Source organism: Bufo gargarizans, chromosome 1 (assembly GCF_014858855.1).
Source record: "Bufo gargarizans isolate SCDJY-AF-19 chromosome 1, ASM1485885v1, whole genome shotgun sequence".
Classification (NCBI taxonomy): domain Eukaryota; kingdom Metazoa; phylum Chordata; class Amphibia; order Anura; family Bufonidae; genus Bufo; species Bufo gargarizans.
In genome coordinates this window covers 433,686,447-433,706,927 of record NC_058080.1, presented here as the reverse complement: position 1 = coordinate 433,706,927, position 20,481 = coordinate 433,686,447, and the positions used below count along the sequence as shown (strand labels likewise).

The 20,481-nt window shown below is 43.9% G+C and overlaps 1 protein-coding gene across 1 annotated transcript; it reads left to right on the top strand.

Annotated features, from left to right (window-relative positions):
* The first annotated feature begins 1,543 nt into the window (after positions 1-1,543).
* RLN2 (relaxin 2) lies at positions 1,544-20,233 on the top strand. The gene is made up of 2 exons (XM_044286902.1): positions 1,544-1,814; positions 19,704-20,233. The coding sequence occupies exons 1-2, from the start codon at positions 1,589-1,591 to the stop codon at positions 20,033-20,035; spliced, it is 558 nt and encodes a 185-aa protein (XP_044142837.1). The 5' UTR covers positions 1,544-1,588; the 3' UTR covers positions 20,036-20,233.
* Positions 20,234-20,481: the final 248 nt, after the last annotated feature.

Below are 20,481 nucleotides of genomic sequence, written 5' to 3'. Positions count from 1 at the left end.
CAAGCGGCCCCGAACGCATCCGTCCAGCCCTAATGCATTCTGAGAGGATGCGGATCCGCTCAGAATGCATCAGTCTGGCAGCGTTTGGGCTCCGCTCCGCAGGCGGACACCTGGCCGTGCGGAGGCAAACGGATTCGTCCAGACTTACAATGTAAGTCAATGGGGACGGATCCGTTTGAATTTGACACAATATGGCTCAATTTTCAAACGGATCCGTCCCCCATTGACTTACAATGTAAAGTCTGGACGGATCCGTCTGAAGCTACTTTCACACTTAGAATTTTTTCTACAATATAATGCAGACGGATCCGTTCTGAACGGATCCATCGTCTGCATTATATGAGTGGATCCGCTCTGAACGCAAGTGTGAAAGTAGCCTGAGACCTTGCGCTGCCATAGAAGCCATTGGCAACCCACAAGCTGATGGGGTCAGATAGGGAACTCCTTCCCTCTAAACCCTATAGATGCTGTGGTCATCATTGACTGCTGCATCTTAGGGGTAATCTGCTGTCATCAGTGTTTTCACCAATACTGGTAGATACGAAAGGGCCCTGCTGTCAGTAATATCGGACAAGCGCAGCTTCTATGCCCTGCAGCACTGTACATATATGGCACTGGTCGGGAAAGGGGTTAAATAATACATTGCATATTTTTTTTAAAAACAACAGGAATTTCAGAAATTGTATTTCACTAAATATGGTTTAAGGGTACTTTCACACTAGCGTTATTCTTTTCCGGCATAGAGTTCCGTCCTAGGGGCTCAATACCGGAAAAGAACTGATCAGGTTTATCCCAATGCATTCTGAATGGAGAGTATTCCGTTCAGGATGCATCAGTTCAGTCCCTCTTATGTTATTTTGGACGGAGAAAACACCGAAATGCTGCGGTATTTCTCAGTCCAAAATTCCGGAACACTTGCTGGAATGCTGGCATTATTTTACATTGAAATGCATTAATGCTGGATCCGGCCCCAAGTGTTCTTGCAAAACAGATCTGGCATTGCGGTCTGCGCATGCTCAGACCGCAATAAAATGTGAAAAAAATAAATGCTGGATCCGTTTTTCCAGATAACACCGGAGAGACAGATTCGGCATTATTTTACATTGAAATCCATTAATGCTGGATCTGGCCCCAAGTGTTCCTGCAAAACAGATCCGGCATTGCGGTCTCTGTTTTTCCGGATGACACTGAAAAGACGGATCCAGCATTTCAATGCATTTGTCAGACGATCGGGATCCTGATCCGTCTGAAAAATACCATCAGTTTGCCGGCATCCTCTGCCGCAAGTGTGAAAGTACCCCATGATTAGTGAGGTGCTACTAGGTAGGCTGCTTCGTATCCTAGACTGAAGGCACATGTGAATAGAGGATTAGTGTCAGGAATGAAGGGCAGGTTTCCGTGCAATGTAATTGGGCGCTAAAAGTTGAGCTGGCAGGGTGGCGGTGATGGAGCATACAGGCGGGGGCACGGTGACTCACGCTTGTCAGGGGAATATAAGGGGCGCGGGGCCGGTGTGCAGGACAGTGCTGAGGAGGACCGCACACCGACCGCACAGCCCGCCACTCGCTCGCTCCTCGCCTGGCTACACATGGCTCTTCTCCTCAGCGGCTCCGTGCTGTCCGCGGCGCTGCTGATGCTGGCGGCTGCCCTGCCCGGGGAGCTGAGGGGCCAGAGGAGCCCGGCCGCGGCTTCCGAGTATGGGGTGAAGCTGTGTGGCCGCGAGTTTATCCGGGCGGTCATTTTCGCCTGTGGAGGCTCCCGGTGGAAGCGGCTGCAGCAGGAGGACGGGACGGGTCCCGGCTACCGGAGTACAGGTGAGGGGCGGCTGGGACTGGAGATGGGGCATAGTAAGTTCCATTGACGGAAGATCGCTGGGTAGAAAGTGATGATTTTGCTAACCTGCTTGCTGATGGTCTCCTCCTAGCTCCAGGTGATTATTGCACAGAATCACACATAAGGGGCACTTCAGTGCTATATTCTATAGTCCTCCAGTATAGACTGGGGCAGACAGAGGGCACCACAGCCACACCTAGTAAGGGCTCCTGCCCACAACCCACTTTTTTATGTCTGTATCTTATTTATTTATTTTTTTGCAGGTCAGATGTGGACCCATTCACTTCAATCGGTCCGCATCCGTATGTCCGCTCTGTGGCACCCGCAAAAAGAATATGTCCTACACTTGTCAGTATTAAGAATGACAGGACTGTTCTATAGAGCGCAGGATGTTCCGTTCCGCAAAATGCAGAACACACGCGGTCGGTATAAGTTGCGGCCGTGTGCATGGGCTACTTTCACACTGGCGTTTCAGGGTCCGCCTGTGAGTCCCGTCATGGGCTCTCACAAGCAGCCCCAAAACGGATCAGTTTAGCTCTATTGCATTCTGAATGGATGCAGATCCGTGCAGAATGCATCAGTTTGTCTCCGTTCCTCATCCATTCCGCTTTGGTGTTCGCCTGGCGGTGCGAAGCCAAACGGGTCCGTCTGGACTTACAATGTAAGTCAACGGGGACGGATCCATTTACATTGACACAAATATGGTGCAATTGTAAACGGACTTTCAATGTAAAGTCAGGACGGATCCGTTTGACTTACACTTAGACTTTTTTTGACGAAGTTATGCAGACTGATCCGTACTGAACGGATACCAGCGTTTGCATTAATAGGTGCGGATCCGTCTGTGCAGATACCAGACGGATCCGCACCTAACGCAGGTGTGAAAGTAGCCTAAGTCTGCTGTGGATAAAATGGGTGAAATCTGCAGCCTGAACAGATTTCTTCAGGAAACCTGTGGAATTGCTGTAGATTTTACCCTCTGCATTGCAAAGTGTGAACTGCCGCAGGTATCCACCAGCATGAACTGACATGCGGTGGATTTAACCCCTTCCTGCCCCAGCCAATTTTCAGTTTCCGTTTTTTATTTTTTTCCTGCCTGCCTTCTCAAAGCTGTAACTTTTTTTGCCTTTCCAGTCACATAACAGGGCTTGTCAGTTGTACTTTCTAGTGCGCCATTTACCTCTCCATACCAAGTGGAAAGCTTGAAAAAAAAAAAAAAAAAAATTGTGGGGTGGAACAGGAAAAAAAAAACAACGCAATTGCGCCACAGTTTTATGGGTTTTGTTTTTACGGCGTTTGCTGTGCACTAAAAGTTGTTGGTCAGTAAGATCACAGGGATACAAAGTTTCACTGCTTAAAGCTTTATTTTTATTTTTACTAAAAATTGCTTAATCTGACACCTATAACTTTATTATATTTCTATCTACAGAGCTGTGTGTTTTCTAAAGGACGAGATGTGGTTTTATTGGAATTATTTTGGGCTATATGTGACACTGTGATCACTTTTTATTCCTTTTATTTTTATTTTTTTTCACCAGTTTGGACATTTTTGGACTCCAATACCATTGATGAATCTTTCTTTTTCTATGTAAAATTGGGAAAGGGGTTGTTATAATTTAAAAAAAAAAAAAAAATATATATATATATATATATATATATATATATATATATATATATATATATATATATATATATATTTTTAAAGCAATTTTTTTTTTTTTTTTTTCTTCTACTTGAGCAGATGATCGTTCGATCACTTTTACCTACCAGCTATGATGCAAGCCCCTGAGCCATATTTAAACTCCAGGCTTGTACAGCAGATGTCTGGAAGTGGTTAAATCGACACGCATGTAAATGGGATTTTTGGGTGTGCACACCGTCCTGGGCACAGGGATGAGATTTCTCATCCATTTCATTACTGTTGAAAATGCTGTGGATTTTCTACATGCAGTTCAACTGCACAGAATTTGCAGCATTTCCTCTGTGGGTGGCTGTACCCTAATTTTCCATCACACTATACACTGCTCATCTCCAGGGGTTAATTTATAAAAATGGGCAGTAGTAAAATATAACTTTTAATATGATACCTTAAAAATAGAAGGCCCACAATCCTGTTCATAGCATTTTTTTTATGATTGTATTATACTAATTTTGGTCTAAAAGTCATTTATTCAATTGGTCTTTATTAAAAATATTGAGCCGTTCTGTTACAAAGGGTTAGCTGTTTTTCTTACTGTGTGATCGGTACTTTCACTTTCACTTTGTGCTGGTCATCTAATATGCCTTTATATCTAAATTTTTTTAGAGGTCATAAACACTTACTTATTTAAGCCACATTCTTATCAGTAAGATTAAAAACTGAGCTGTAATGAGTGTTTATAAGGAGCCGGCAGCCCCCAAAGGTGTTGTACATAGCTTTTAAGCTTGATTATAATTCTTACCACCTTACTGGTGACCGTAAATGTTACTGATGTGTTCACATAAGTATTCTGTCCTATAGACATATGTTACCTCTAATATTTATGATTTATTATACACTAGTGGAAAATGAAAAAGAAAGGGGCGTGGCCCTTCATTTACGCAAAGAAGCCAGAAATCTACGGCAGCCATATATTTCCGCTTAGGTGCACAGACTGCTTGATTATGCATCTAATTTATGACAAGAACTGTAACTCGTCATAAATTGGGCGCATCCTCCGGCAGTGCAGGGGATGTCAAGTAGGGTTGTTTCGGGTATCGAATTTTAGATACCCAATTGATACTTTTGCCTGGTGTCGACCTCGATACTAGAATTTGCCTTTATTCTATACTAGGCTTCGCTATTGCGCAGTCTAGTATCGGAGAACAATGAGCGCTCTGCTCTCAGCGCGTTCCGTGTTCTCAGCAGCACAGGGGAGAAGGAAATAGGAATAGGATCGGACTGTTCTATTATGGGCTTGATGTTCCATAAAATGCGGAATGCATGTGTCTTTTTTTTTGGCGTTTTTTATATTATTTTTTTTGCATGGTATTGAGTATCGCAATAATTTTTTATGGTATCGACACCGAAACAACCCTAATGTCAAGACTGGCAAACAAAGCACCAGTTTTGGTAAATCTCTCTCAATGTGCCCAGTAGGACATTTCCAAACTTCCAAATAGCCCAAGCCTGGCTATTAAGTGAGCTCAAGTCCGCCTACTGATAGAGCTCAGTACCTCCTTAATGTGCTTCGTCTTCGCACATGGCAGATTTTGCGGCTGAAAATCAGTTCCAATTCACCTCAATGGAGCTTGCAGAAATCCATTTGTTTGCTGCCCCATTCAAATGAATGGAACTAATTTTCAGTTGCATCATTTATTGCCACAAAATCTGTTGAATGTGAAGGTGCCCTAACTCCCTGCAACATCACTGACGCCCTCCACCTCTGCCTGGGAGGTCGCCTGTCCACCTTCTGCCTCGGCCTTTGGTCCACAGTACATAGTAAGGGCATCAGCCTCACTGTATGTACTGCACATGTGCAGGGCCGCTGGCCTTGTCATTGTAGGAGCGCCACAGTTTCGCAGTGATGCAGTACTGGGCTCTCTGTATAGGCGGGCTTTGGGTCTTTGGAAGTTAATTTGAATGTAGAACTAACAAATGCACAAAAGAATACCAAAGGTATGTTTTAAACCTTGTTTGAGAGAAAAGCAGCATTACTTACATAGGCCAGATATTGGTGACAGATTCCCTTTAACCCTTCCCTTATACAGCGATTTTTCATTTTTGCATTTTAGTTGTTCACTCCCTGCCTTCCACGAGCCATAACTTTTTTTTTTTTTTCCCATTCACATAACCTCATGTGGGCTTGTTTTTTTGTAGGACAAGTTGTACATTCTAATGCCACCATTTAACATCGTATGGGATATAGTGGGAACCGTGGGGAAAAAAATTCCAAATGGAGTGGAATTTGAAAAAAATACAATTCTGCCACAGTTTTACTTTATTTAATTTTCCCCTCCCCCACGACAGCACCTTAGAGAGATGGCTCCGCCCCAGGACAGGAAACCTGCAGCATAAAAAGGTGGAGCCGCTCTCCCACCTCAGTGAGGTTTCCTGTCCTGGTACGGGAGCCTGCAGTGTCGTCCTGACCTGGAAATCCCGGTAGAAGCCGGAGGGTTGGGGCGGCATATGGTACCTGCCCGATTGTTTCCCCGCAGGCGCGGGGACGAAGTTCCGGATCACAGGGCAGAAGGTGCTGGTCCCTCAGGCGAGGAGGACAGCACCGGCGGCTGGAAGGGGGCCAGAAGGCCTTGGTGGTTCTGCAGACTAGCCGGGACGCCGCCGGATGTAGACGCGGCGTCTAAGACCGGAAGTGCCATGCGTTCCACGGCCGTGCGCTTCTGGTCAGGTGACCGGAAGTTTGGCATCCCGGCAATTTTAAACCGGCTCCAGGCAGGTATGAGGAGCTGGGGTGTTCTGGACGCCGATATCTGAAATTCAGAGGCCAGAAAGTGGACCAGAGGGGTTCCAGTGCTATTTTGGCGTGGTGGGTCTGCAGGAGCTGTGATCTCTCAGGTGAGAGGAACACTTGGTGGCAGTATGTAACTTGGGCATTGTTGTATCAGTGCAGGTTTTTGCCCTCACTATGGACGAAGAGAGAAGGTCTGAAAGTGTGGATGTGGAGATCCTGCCACCGGTATTGTGAGTCCTATTCTCGGTCTTTAGAGAGGTCTAGACTGTTCCTCAGCTTTGGGTATGTTCCTTTTTTCTTAGACGGTGCCTAAGAAGGTGGCGGTAAAGAAAAAAGAACAAAGAATGCCCTATCTGCAAGTGCCCGTTGTCGTCTTCTTACACTAAAAAGCTCTGTCAGCAGTGCATTGAGAAGACGGTGGCTGAGGAGACTCCAAGTCTTTTGAAAGACCTTAAGTCGATCATGTCTGAAGTTAAAAATTCCCTGAGAAGTAGGAAGAGGAGAAGAACAGTGAGGCAGGAGTCCGACGTGGAATAGGAGGATAGCGATTCTTTCTCCGGGAATGCGGACTCTGATGATTCCCTTTCTTCTGAGGATAATATAAGAGAAGGAAAGTTCCTATTTCCAGCGGAAGATACGGACAAATTGTTAAGTTATCCGATCTACCTTGGAGCTGGAGGATACCACAGAGGATAGATCGGTAGAGGATGTTGTGTTTAAGGGACTTGGGGAAAGAAAGCGTAGGTGTTTCCCTGTCCATAGGTCTATTTCAGCGGTGATAGAAAAGGAATGGAAAAACCGGATAAAAAGCCGTTCATTTCTAAGACCTTTAAAAGGAAGTATCCTTTCGAGGAAGAAGCGTCTACATCTTGGGACAAGGCCCCGAAACTGGATGTAGCCATTTCCAAAATTTCTAAAAAATCCTCACTGCCCTTTGAGGACATGGGGTTCTTAAAGGACCCCTTAGATAAAAGACTCTTCCCTTAAGAATGCGTGGGAGTCTTCCGCGGCTGCTTTCAGGCCTAGTATAGCTGCCACTGTTGTTGCAAGGTCGATGTCACTGTGGTTGGAGAGGCTAGAGGGGCAGATTAGGGAAAAATGCCCTAGGGAGCAGTTATTGGCTTCTATACCGACCTTCCTTCCAGAAAGCCGCGGATTTTATTGCAGATGCCGCGGTGGACTCGGTGAGGCTGGAAGCAAGAACCGCATCCCTTTCTAATTCTGCGCGACGTGCTTTGTGGCTTAAGAATTGGAAAGGGGGAGATTTGCCATCCAAGCTAAGGCTTTGTAGCATTCCCTGTGATGGCCAGTTTCTTTTCGGGTCAGAACTTGACTCTTTACTTGAGAAAGCGGCAGATAGGAAGAAGTTTCCCCAGGAATCCTATACACAGTTCAGGCAATATAAACGGCCCTTTCGGAACCCGACAAGGTTCCAGAATAAAAAGCAGATGGGGACAGAGAGCAGGGAGCTAGGCCTAGATCAGGAAGTAAGGGTTTTTTGTTTGGATCAGCCACAGCCCATACGTCAAAACAAGGTAAACAATGACGCCATGATCCCAGTAGGAGGAAGATTAAAGTTCTTTCTTCCTGCTTGGGAAAAGATGGCAGGGAAATGGTTAGTATGTCTTCTGCGGGAGGGTCTAAGATTGGAGTTCTTGAGTTGCCCCGCAGAAAGATTTGTGGTTTCGAGGTCTTCTCTCATCATGCTACAAGAAATAAAAAAACTGATAAGCAAGAAGGTGTTGATTCCTGTCCCAGAGTCAGAGCTAGGGAAGGGGTTTTATTCCACCCTGTTTTTAGTGAAGAAACCGGATGGGTAGTACCGGACCATTATAAATCTCAGATATCTGAACAGATTCTTGAAGGCCAGAAAATTCAAGATGGAAACCATCAGGTCAGCGATATATCTTTTGTCTCCAGGGTGTCATATGGCGGTTCTGGATTTAAAAGATGCTTACCATCGTATTCCGATCCATCCAGATCACCAGAGATTCCTCCGGGTGGCGGTGAGAACCGAGGTGGGACTTCTTCACTATCAGTTCCAGGCTCTTCCCTTTGGCCTCTCCATGGCACCTCGGATCTTTACCAAGGTAGTGGCGGAGATGGCTTCCTTCATCAGAATGGAGAACATCACGTTTTTACCTTACCTGGACGACTTTCTGGTGGTGGCCCAGTCCCGGGAGGAGTGTGCCAAGTCTCTGGATCGGGTTATGGAGGTTCTTCGGTCTTTGGGCTAGCTGTTGAATATCCAAAAGTCCAGGTTGGAGCCGTCAACGAGCCAGGTTTTTCTGGGTCTGGTTTTAAATTCCAGGCTGGAAAGAACTTTCCTCACAGAGGAGAAGGTAGCCGGGGTTCAGGGAATAGTTCAGAGGGTTCAGTTAGAACAGAACCTGTCTATAAGAAAGGCTATGTCTCTGTTAGGAGTTCTAACTTCCTGCATGCCAGCAGTCCAGTGGGCTCAACGACATTCCCGCCAGTTACAAGGAGAGATCTTGACTGCCAGGGGCATCCCTGGAGTCAGTGATGAGCTTATCAGAGGTGACTCTTTCATCCCTAGATTGGTGGAAGGAGGTATAAAATCTGAATCGGGGACTTCCCTGGTCCTTCCCGGAACCGGTGGTGGTTACTACAGACGCCAGCCCCTGGGGTTGGGGGGCTCACGTGGAGGATCAGATCTTTCAGGGAGAGTGGTCCCAGGGTCAGAGACTATTTTCGTCAAATCGAAAGGAGCTGAGGGCAGTTTTGCTGGCCTTGAGAGCAGTTCTTCCTATGATCCAGAACAGACATGTGAGAGTGATGTCCGACAATCGGACAGTGGTCTCATATCTCAATCGTCAGGGAGGGACCAGGTCAGATTCTTTACTGAGGGAGACGAGATGGATTTTCGAGGAGATAGAAGGGAGAGTGCTTCATCTCTCGGCCATTCATATCAGAGGGGTCGAGAATTCTCGAGCGGACTTCCTGAGTCGCCACAGATTACTTCAGGGAGAGTGGTCTCTGAATCCAAGAATTTTCTCCCAGATAGTAAGATTATGGGGTTTACCTTCTGTAGACATGTTCGCCACAAGGGAGAACAGAAAGGTACAGAATTTTTTTTTTCTCCCTCAGTCCAGAGGAGTGCCCATCTGGGGTAGACTCCTTTCTCCAGAGATGGGATTTTCCACTAGGCTATGCCTTTCCCCCGCTTCAGTTGATTCCACTGGTAATAAGGAAGATCAGGTACGAAGGAGCCAGGGTTATCCTGATAGCCTCCTTCTGGCCGAAGAGGGCGTGGTTTTCCCTGTTGAGAGCAATGTCAGTGTCGGATCCATGGATCCTGCCAGGAATTCCAGACCTATTCTCTCAGGGTACTGTGTTCCATCCGGAAGTAGGGTCCCTACATCTTTCGGCATGGAATTTGAGAGGTCATTTTTAGCTAGTCAGGGATTCTCTGAGGAAGTCATTTCCACTTTGATGAAAAGTAGGAAGGAGGTGACATGTTATTTATGCACGAGTATGGAGAAAGTTCCTGTCCTTTATAGGCGCAGAAGGGGTTTCCTGGCTGTTAGATTTTTCAGTAGTTAAGGTGTTGCATTTCTTACAGAGGGGATTGTCCCTCGGGTTAGCAAAGAGTACGCTAAAGGTGCAGGTGTCAGCTTTATCGGTTCTGGGGAGAAGAAGTTTGGCCATGGATCCTTGGGTGATTAGGTTTTTTTAAGGCAGTGGATAGGATTACGCCAGTAGCAGGCCCTAGGTCTCCTCCCTGGGACCTTAACTTAGTGCTTAAAGCCCTTACCAGACATCCCTTTGAACCTCTAGCCTCTTGCTCGGTTAAAATACTTTCCCTTAAGCTAGTTTTGCTGGTAGCTTTAACATCAGCCAGAAGGGTTGGGGAGATTCAGGCCCTCTCTATTAACCCCCCTTTTATGTCCATCAGAGAGGACAGAGTGGTTCTCAGACCAGATCCTGGGTTTATGCCGAAGGTTCCTTCCAGGGTTAATAGGGCTCAGGAAGTAGTTCTCCCAGCTTTCTTTTCAGAACCAAAAGATGACAGAGAGAAGGAGTTGCATTCTCTGTATGTCAGGAGGTGTATTTTGCAGTACCTGGAGGTGACTAAAGACTGGAGGAAGTCCTCTGCCTTATTTGTTCTGTTCGGTGGGGCAAGAAAAGGTAATACTGCCTCTAAGGCTTCTATTGCCCGGTGGATCAGAGAAGCTATATCCTTGGCATATTCAGTAGCCGGTGTGTATCCCCCTATTTCTGTGAGGGCTCACTCCACGAGGGTGGTGTCCACTTCTTGGGCAGAGAGGGCCAGCGTATCTATTGAACAGATCTGTCGGGCGGCCACCTGGTCTTCTCCATCCACCTTCTATAAGCACTATAGGCGTCAGCTTGACTCTATTTCTGACCTTCTCTTTGGCACTAAGGTTTTGAGTTCTGTCACCCACCCTGAGGATAATCTCTGAAATCTCTCTCTAAGGTGCTGTCGTGGGGGAGGGGAAAAATGATGATTACACTTACCGGTAATCGGATTTTCCTGACCCCACGACAGCACCTCTTTATTCCCTCCCTAAGTCTGTATGTTCACGGGTGTTTGTGTGTGTGTGTGTGTGTATATATATATATATATATATATATATATATATATATATATATATATATATATATATAATTAAACTAACGTAAGGTGGAGTCCCTCTCATGCTCTGGAAACTCACTGAGGTGGGAGAGCGGCTCCACCTTTTTATGCTGCAGGTTTCCTGTCCTGGGGCGGAGCCATCTCTCTAAGGTGCTGTCGTGGGGTCAGGAAAATCCGATTACCGGTAAGTGTAATCATTTTATTTCTATTTTTTTTTTAATATATGACGTGCACTATGCTGTAAAACTGAATTATGCTCTTCGTTCTCCATCTCTGATACCACATGTGTATGGTTTTAATACTGAACAAGCCATATTCTGACCCTCATAACTTTTTTAGATTTTTATGGAGATCTGTAGTTTGATAGTACCATTTTGGGGTGTTTATGACTTTTTGATCACTTTTTATTCAACTTTTTCGGGAGATAAAGTGATAAAAAAGGTCTTTAACTTTAAAAAATATTTTAATATAATAGGACAGGTGTTTTTGCACGCAGCGATGCCCATGATGTTGTATGTGGTTTGTTTTTTTTATTTTGATTTTGGGGACGGGGATGATTTGAAAAAAAAAAAAATATTACAGACCAAAAGTTTGGACACACCTTCTCATTCAAAGAGTTTTCTTTATTTTCATGACTACGAAAATTGTAGATTCACACTGAAGGCATCAAAACTATGTATTAACACATGTGGAATTATATACATAACAAAAAAGTGTGAAACAACTGAAAATGTCATATTCTAGGTTCTTCAAAGTAGCCACCTTTTGCTTTGATTACTGCTTTGCACACTCTTGGCATTCTCTTGATGAGCTTCAAGAGGTAGTCACCTGAAATGGTCTTCCAACAGTCTTGAAGGAGTTCCCAGAGATGCTTAGCACTTGTTGGCCCTTTTGCCTTCACTCTGCGGTCCAGCTCACCCCAAACCATCTCGATTGGGTTCAGGTTAGGGTTGGACGATATCAAAAATATTCAGACGATAACGATATAAGAAAAATGTATCGCGATAACGATATATATCACGATAAATACCTGTTTAAAAGAAAAGAAAAACACAAGGGGACATTGCACTGTATGGGGGCAGCCACAAGGGGACGTTATAATAAAGTCTTGTGGCCACAGGGCACCATACATGCAGTAATACTTTGCGATATACCTTTCCCGCGGTTGCCTCGCTTGTGTGCTCAGATTCTGACATCAGATGCCGGTGGGCGGAGATTTGAATATGGGAGCAAGGAGGAGGGAGAGCCGGGGCGGCCACTGCGGGAAGTAGTAAGTTTCTAATTTCGTCATCAGAGCGCACACACTAGCGAGGCAGCCGCAGGAAAAGTCTCTCCAGAGACACCAGTACTCACCACATATACAATAGAGCCGGCACTGGTGGGTGACGACGGTGATGTCAGATGGTGGGTGGAGACTTGACTAAGGGAGGCGGAGCAAGAAGGAGCCAGGCCAGGAGCGAGAGGAAGTAATGTTACTCAGCACTATGCAAGGTGCAGGGGCGGGTGGACGTTTAGAAGCGGTCACAAAATGCAGCGGTATTTAGGAAACGGCGATATCGCAGTTTTTTCAATACTGCGGTATATCGTGATACCGGTATATCGCCCAACCCTAGTTCAGGTCCGGTGACTGTGGAGGCCAGGTCATCTGGCGCAGCACCCCATCACTCTCCATGGTCAAATAGCCCTTACACAGCCTGGAGGTGTGTTTGGGGTCATTGTCCTGTTGAAAAATAAATGATGGTCCAACTAAACGCCACCCGGATGGAATAGCATGCCGCTGCAAGATGCTGTGGTAGCCATGCTGGTTCAGTATGCCTTCAATTTTGAATAAATCCCCAACAGTGTCACCAGCAAAGCACCCCCACACCATCACACCTCCTCCTCCATGCTTCACGGTGGGAACCAGGCATGTAGAGTCCATCCGTTCACCTTTTCTGCGTCGCACAAAGACACGGTGGTTGGAACCAAAGATCTCAAATTTGGACTCGTCAGACCAAAGCACAGATTTCCACTGGTCTAATGTCCATTCCTTGTGTTGTTTAGCGTAAACAAGTCTCTTCTGCTTGTTGCTTGTCCTTAGCAGTGGTTTCCTAGGAGATATTCTACCATGAAGGCCTACACAGTCTCCTATTAACAGTTGTTCTAGAGATGTGTCTGCTGCTAGAACTCTGTGTGGCATTGACCTGGTCTCTAATCTGAGCTGCTGTTAACCTGCGATTTCTGAGGCTGGTGACTCGGATGAACTTATCCTCCGCAGCAGAGGGGACTCTTGGTCTTCCTTTCCTGGGGTGGTCCACATGTGAGCCAGTTTCTTTGTAGCGCTTGATGGGTTTTTGTGACTGCACTTGGGGACACTTTCAAAGTTTTCCCAATTTTTCGGACTGACTGACCTTCATTTCTTAAAGTAACGATGTCCACTCGTTTTTCTTTACTTAGCTGCTTTTTTTTTCTTGCTATAATACAAATTCTTAGTCTATTCAGTAGGACTATCAGCTGTGTATCCACCTGACTTCTCCACAACGCAACTGATGGTCCCAACCCCATTTATAAGGCAAGAAATCCCACTTATTAAACCTGACAGGGCACACCTGTGAAGTGAAAACCATTTCAGGTGACTACCTCTTGAAGCTCATCAAGAATGTGCAAAGCAGTAATCAAAGCAAAAGGTGGCTACTTTGAAGAACCTAGAATATGACATATTTTCAGTTGTTTCACACTTTTTTGTTATGTATATAATGCCACATGTGTTAATTCATAGTTTTGATGCCTTCAGTGTGAATCTACAATTTTCATAGTCATGAAAATAAAGAAAACTTTGAATGAGAAGGTGTGTCCAAACTTGTGCAAGTTGTGGTCCAATATTATTTATATATATATATATATATATATATATATATATATATATATATATATAACCACAACTTGCAATCTTTAAATTGCAACTTGTACAGAATGATGGAATTTGCTATATTATTCTGTATAGAAATTGCTTATATCCCAGTTCAGCGCTGCCACCTGCTGGCCTGAAATTGTATATACTAATGAGCCTGTACTCCTAGTACAGGTTTCAGCTCATTATTAAAACAGGTTGTTTTCCCCAATCTCCGCCGAGGGAAAGCACACATTTGACCACTGCATCTGACGGGTTAAATGTCCGCGGTCAGCATTACCGTTGATTGTGAACCTTAGCCTAGGGTGCCTTCTTTAAAGACCCAACATCCGCCTTGTATGTATGGTTAATGTGATTGAGCTGAGACTGACAAAGCATTAACTGCAAGCAGTGCTTGGTCACTGCATACTCTGATGTGGCTGTCAGTGGTAAACAGTGCTCAGTGATGAAAGGCAGTTCTGTCTTGGTACTAATGATGGCTCCACCAGAATGTACAGAAGGGCTGGCGAGCACCTACTGCCAACATGCATAGTGCAGAGAAACATAGGACCAACACCTGGTGTGATGTTGTAGGGCGTCGTTAGCGACCATGGCTGTTCTCATCTGGTAATCATAGAAGGAACTTTAACCAGCCTTCGATATTTCCAGGGCATCGTGGAACCAGTCTAATTGCCTTTTTTGACTCGGGAGACATGGTATTCTAACAAGATAACACAAGCCCACACAAAGCTCTTACTACACTAGGCATTCCTCAGAGTTTCCAGCAGCTCTCTGGTCAGCTTGATGGCCACATCCCTGCCCCATGGAGAATGTCTGGGACTGGATGGGGCGACGGATCTCCCAAGTACAGCAGCCAACAACCACCTTAGCTGAACCACATGTCCAAATTGAAAAAGCTTGCAGTACCACAGGAGGATATCCATCTTTCTGTATGACCGTTACCATGTCAGAGTGGTTGCCTATATCGCATCAAGGGGAAGGCCATCCTATTATTAATGTGACCCTGCCTCAATATACCCTGCTGCAGAACCCACAATAAAGAGAGCACCACCTTCATTGTGTGATCATTGACCAAGCTCGGCTCAATCCAGGTGTTTCAGGTGTTCTTTTTTCATTTTCCAGAAGTGTAGTTTTAATTTGTCATAAAAAAATTTTTGGGGTTGTCCAGACAGAAAAAAGCAGGTAGGCAACCCTGATGGAGGACATGGATGTCCAGGCTTTCTGAAACCAGTATAACTGTTGCCTGAAGCTGGGTTCACAAAGGGCTGCCATCACAAATATTATGGCTTCATGCAAGCAAGTTTAATGGCCCACCCCACAAGTGCCCAAACCATCATGGCTTATGCCTACCTGCGGCATGCCTCCTGTCATACAGGTGAAACTCAAAAAAAATAAAAAATAAATTATATAGTGCAAAAGTCCATTTATTTCAGTAATGCAACTTAAAAGGAATTGCATTAATGCAGCTTAAAATTAGAATTTTGTGAAAAGGTCCAATTTTCTAGGCTCAAAGTGTCACACTCTAGTCAGCTAATTAATCCATATCCCCCTGAGCAAAGGGTATCTCAAAATTGTGACTTTGGGGTTTCATAAGCTGTAAGCCATAATCATCCAAATTATAACAAATAAAGGCTTGAAATATCTCGCTTTGCATGTAATGAGTCTCTCATATGTTAGTTTCACCTTTTAAGTTTCATCGCTGAAATAAATGAACTTTGCACGATATTCTAATTTTTCAAGTTTCACCTGTACATTAGAATACAGCACCATGAAATTCTTACATTCAGTGACATCTTCTCTAATGTAGATTATTTTCCTCTTCTCCATTTGGACCAGACCACTTAAAGGGCTTCTGTCAGCCCACTAAACCCTTTTTTTTTTTTTTTCCGTTAATATTAATCCCTACACTGCAAGCTCCCTGTACATATGCTAAATATTAATTTTCGTTCAGTAGATATTGTTAAAAATCAAGTTTTATCATATGTAAATTACCTTGCTACCAGCAAGTAGGGCGGCTACTTGCTGGTAGCAGCCGCATCCTCCTCTCATCATGACGCCCCCTCCGCCGTTTGATTGACAGTGCCAGGGAACGGGTTCGTTCTCTGCTGGCCCTGTTCGAATTCAAAATATCGCGCCTGCGCCGTACCTTTCTTTAATCGGTGCAGGCGCACTGAGAGGCGGCCTCTCTCCCGGCCGCTCCATCCTCAATGCGCCTGCGCCGGGTGTGGATGTGACGTCATCGGCGCAGGCGCATTGAGGATGGAGCGGCCGGGAGAGAGGCCGCCTCTCAGTGCGCCTGCGCCGATGACGTCACATCCACACCCGGCGCAGGCGCATTGAGGATGGAGCGGCCGGGAGAGAGGCCGCCTCTCAGTGCGCCTGCACCGATTAAAGAAAGGTACGGCGCAGGCGCGATATTTTGAATTCGAACAGGGCCAGCAGAGAACGAACCCGTTCCCTGGCACTGTCAATCAAACGGCGGAGGGGGCGTCATGATGAGAGGAGGATGCGGCTGCTACCAGCAAGTAGCCGCCCTACTTGCTGGTAGCAAGGTAATTTACATATGATAAAACTTGATTTTTAACAATATCTACTGAACGAAAATTAATATTTAGCATATGTACAGGGAGCTTGCAGTGTAGGGATTAATATTAACGGGAAAAAAAAGGGTTTAGTGGGCTGACAGAAGCCCTTTAATGACATCTTTCAGCCATGTCTCTTCTCTGCAGAGTTTGTTACACAGTTTATATTCCTTACTTTCTCAACACAAACCCCCCCCCCTCTTGGTGCCCCAACTGTGTCATCCTCGTGGGAATATCAGGCCCTCATGGCGGCCCTGGGTTGACACACAGAGGGAAATTTCTACAGCCAGTTTTTCAGGAGTCTGCGTTGCTGTAACTGTAAAACAAATTTGTAAAATTTCACATGATGTTTGATAAATGTGGTCTATCTTTTAGTTGTGGGGACTAGAGAAAAAGCTGATCCCAGTCATTTTACCTCTTATAAGCTGCTTTCTGTAGTGGCAACAGCTTCTGGGTAAAGGACTCTATCAGACTAATGGTGCCCCACAATGCAATTGGTTACATGGCCCCCAGGTCTGCTTGTAGCTACTGTGTAGACATGATTATGGTAATATGAGATGGTATATTATTATGCTTTCCAAAGCATTATACTAGCAAACAAGTGGTCAACGCTTCAAGTTGACCAGTGGGACAAAAATATAGAAACGGAAAAAGACCACATGGTCCATCTAGTCTGCCCTTATATTATTGCTTATTTCTAGTGTTGAGCGAACTTGTGTTTTTAAGTTCGCCGTACAATGTTCGGGTTATCCAAGAATCCCGTTATGGATTCCGCTACCACAGAACATAATGAGATTCTATGAAAGCATGCACCACATAAGTCTATAAGAGGCATTCCGTCATAATAGAAGTCTGTGGCCATCATATGTTTGGCTTCTTCCTGTTAAATTTTATACATTTTTGGGGTGCACACAACTTCTTGATCCCTGCTATTCATTTTTTTTGGGGGGAGAATAAGGTGACAAATGGCAAATTACATATATAATTTTTTTTATTTAATTTTTTTTCTGTTATGGTGTACACTGTGGAGGAAAACTATTTTTATATTTCAATAGTTGAGACATTTTCAATCACAGCAGTACCTGTTATGTGTATTATTTTTATGTTTACATATTGTATTTGGTTTTTAAAAATCTTTTTTATTTTAACAATAACTTTTACCCTCTCCCCATAGTGCTAGAACGATCCCTTGTCCCATTCACCCTAATAGAGATCTATTAGAGTAAATGGCATTCTGATACGCTCCCTGCTGAGCTGTGCCTCATAAACAGCGTAGCCAGAAGCTTACCATGACAGGCCTGGGAAGCTTCAGCAGCTTCCAGGCTGTCATGGTAACTGATCGCTGCCCTGTGATTTCACTGTGTCGGCTACGATCGGAAGGACCTGCCGTGATCGTGACATTTGAGGGGTTAAATGAGGGTATTCAGTGTGATCGCAGTTCCCCATCATTGTGGCCGGGTTCCTGTTGTAATATCCAGCTGGCACCTGCCGCGTATGGAGCGGGCTCACCGCAGCAGCCTGCTCCATACAAGCCCTCTGCTACTGTGACGTAAGAGTATGTCACTATGGTTGAAGCAGTTAAAGAAAGAATGATTGTGATCGTTAGCGTTATTTAGCTCATTGAGGCATATGTTCATTATTATTGATGTCAGAGCAATAATGGCTTTGTTACATTAGTACAGTAAAAAAATAGGAGAAGCTAAACATTGTGGTGATCTTCCACTAAATCATTGCCTGGCCAAATTTTCTATTTTTCTGTCTGTTGGTAAAGAAAGATGTAGCAGATTTACTAATGAAAATGTACCAGAATTCTGGCTCTCATGCTTCCTGCCACATTTAGGATGTCCAATAGAGGCGCGTGCCTTAACCCTTTCGCTACCAGCACCATACATGTATGGCGCTGGAGCAATATGCAAACATGGCCGACAGGTCTCATTATTGCCATTAAAGCCTTTAGATGACGTGATCAAGTGAGATCATGGCATCTAAAGTGTAAAAAAACTCGGAAGCTCGCGCTTCTGGGAATCCTACCGACATACCCTGCGGCCAATAAGGATGCTGATAACTGGTTTGAATGCCCTGGTTCTCGCTGAAGAGACCTAGAGTATTCAAACTGCAATTGTTATTTTGTCCACCAGATGGCAGGCGTACATAAGAAATGGGCAATCGACAGTAATAGTCATTTTAAAAATACATGATTGTTCAAATATAAAAATGTAAAAATAGCTTTTTTTAGGCTCATATGAGCTTCAAAATCATTACAAAAAAATAAAAGAATAACCCCCTTTGTATAATAATAATAACAAAAAATAAACATCATGGGTATCACCGCAACCAAAAAACACCCGAACTATTTATTAAAATATAAAAATATTTTTCAAATACGGCAAATTGCTTCTCTTACACGAAAAATTTTAATAAAATGTGATCAAAAAGTCACACACTCCAAAATAGTATCAATAAAAACTAAAGATTGTTTGTGGGACAGTGAGCCCTGACACAGCTCAGTAGATAACTATAAAAAAAAAAGTTGAGGGTCAGAATATGGTGATGTAAAAAAAAAGTTTTTTTTCCAAAAGTTTTTATATTATTTAGACATAAAAAACCTATACATATGGGGTATCGTTGTAATTGTACTGACCCAGAGTATGCCATGAGAACAAAACCAGTAAAACGGTGGAGGAATTGCATTTTTTATTTTTTTTTACCACTTCCCACTACATGGTATGCCATAATTAATGGTGGCATTAGAAAGTACAACTTGTCCTGCAAAAAATAAGCACTCATACAGGTATGTGAACAGAAATTTATATATATATATATATATATATATATATATATATATATATATATATATATATATATATGTGTGTGTTATGTCTCAAGGAAGATGGGGAAGAAAAATGAAAACACAAAAATGAAAAAACCTCAGGTAGTGAAGGGGTTAATATACAGTTTGTGCCAAAATTACACAAAGTACCAATAAGTGGTGTAAATTTAGGCAAAAGTGTCTAAAGATGCACAACATTTATCATCCAGCATCACCTTAATATTAGGCAGTGTTAGTAAATCTACGCCACTGTATGTTTGATCACTTCTGTAGGCATGTGGGTCACTACTGCCCAATGACAGGGACAGACAGTCCCATCTTATCTTCCATTACATATTTTTAGATTATTATTTTTTTTGGGGGGGGGGGAATTGATTGTTCTTCATTATCTGAAACCTGTAACTCTTTAAATGGAATAGATGGGAAAAAGTAGGATGTGTGATTTTGTATCTAAAATGTGGCAACATTACTAAAACTTTTGTTGCTTTTTTTTATAATTGTTTCTTTTTTGTTTCTAAAGACACATTACAGGACTCTAGAAACCAAGAGATGTTAAAGATGCAGTCTCTTCTGGGATCTCGGCTGGAACAGCTTCAGAAGTCACATATACCGTTAAGACAGCAGCCACTGAAGGATTCTTACCATTCCTATGATGATTACATTTACTCACCAGTAGATGACTTAAGTGAATACGTTCAGGATACCACTGAATCAGAAAACAGTGCTGCTGCAGGTGCCAGTAGCTTTCCTTGGATCAAATCCTCCAGAAGGAGGAGGGAACTTTCTATCGGAGTTGCAGGCATATGTTGCAAATGGGGCTGCACAAAATCGGAGATCAGCACCCTGTGCTAAACATTCAGATATAATACTGTACCTCTAGATTCTGTATATCGTGTACACAGACTTAGCAGTAAGGTGATCTACCTTAGTATTTCACATACATTGACTATACAGGATATTTTGGTTGATCGCTATTTGTACTTCAAAGGCCTTTTTGTGGCTCGTATATGTAAATGTGACTATTAAGTTTTGTCAATAAATAATTTTTTGTTTTTGCTGTGGAACATTTCTTGATCATTTTAGTAATTCGGGTGAATGCAAGGCTTCTATGTGACCTGTCAGCACTCCTTGTAATTGAGAAGACCGGCACTTCGCAAAGATGTAAATCAAAGAAATTATTTATTGGTCATTTATTATAGTGGCATAGTGACGCGTTTCAGCACTAATGTGCTTTCATCAGACTGCAAATAAACATCTTACTTCCAAGCTTTTATACATAAATGAAACAAAGGAACTGA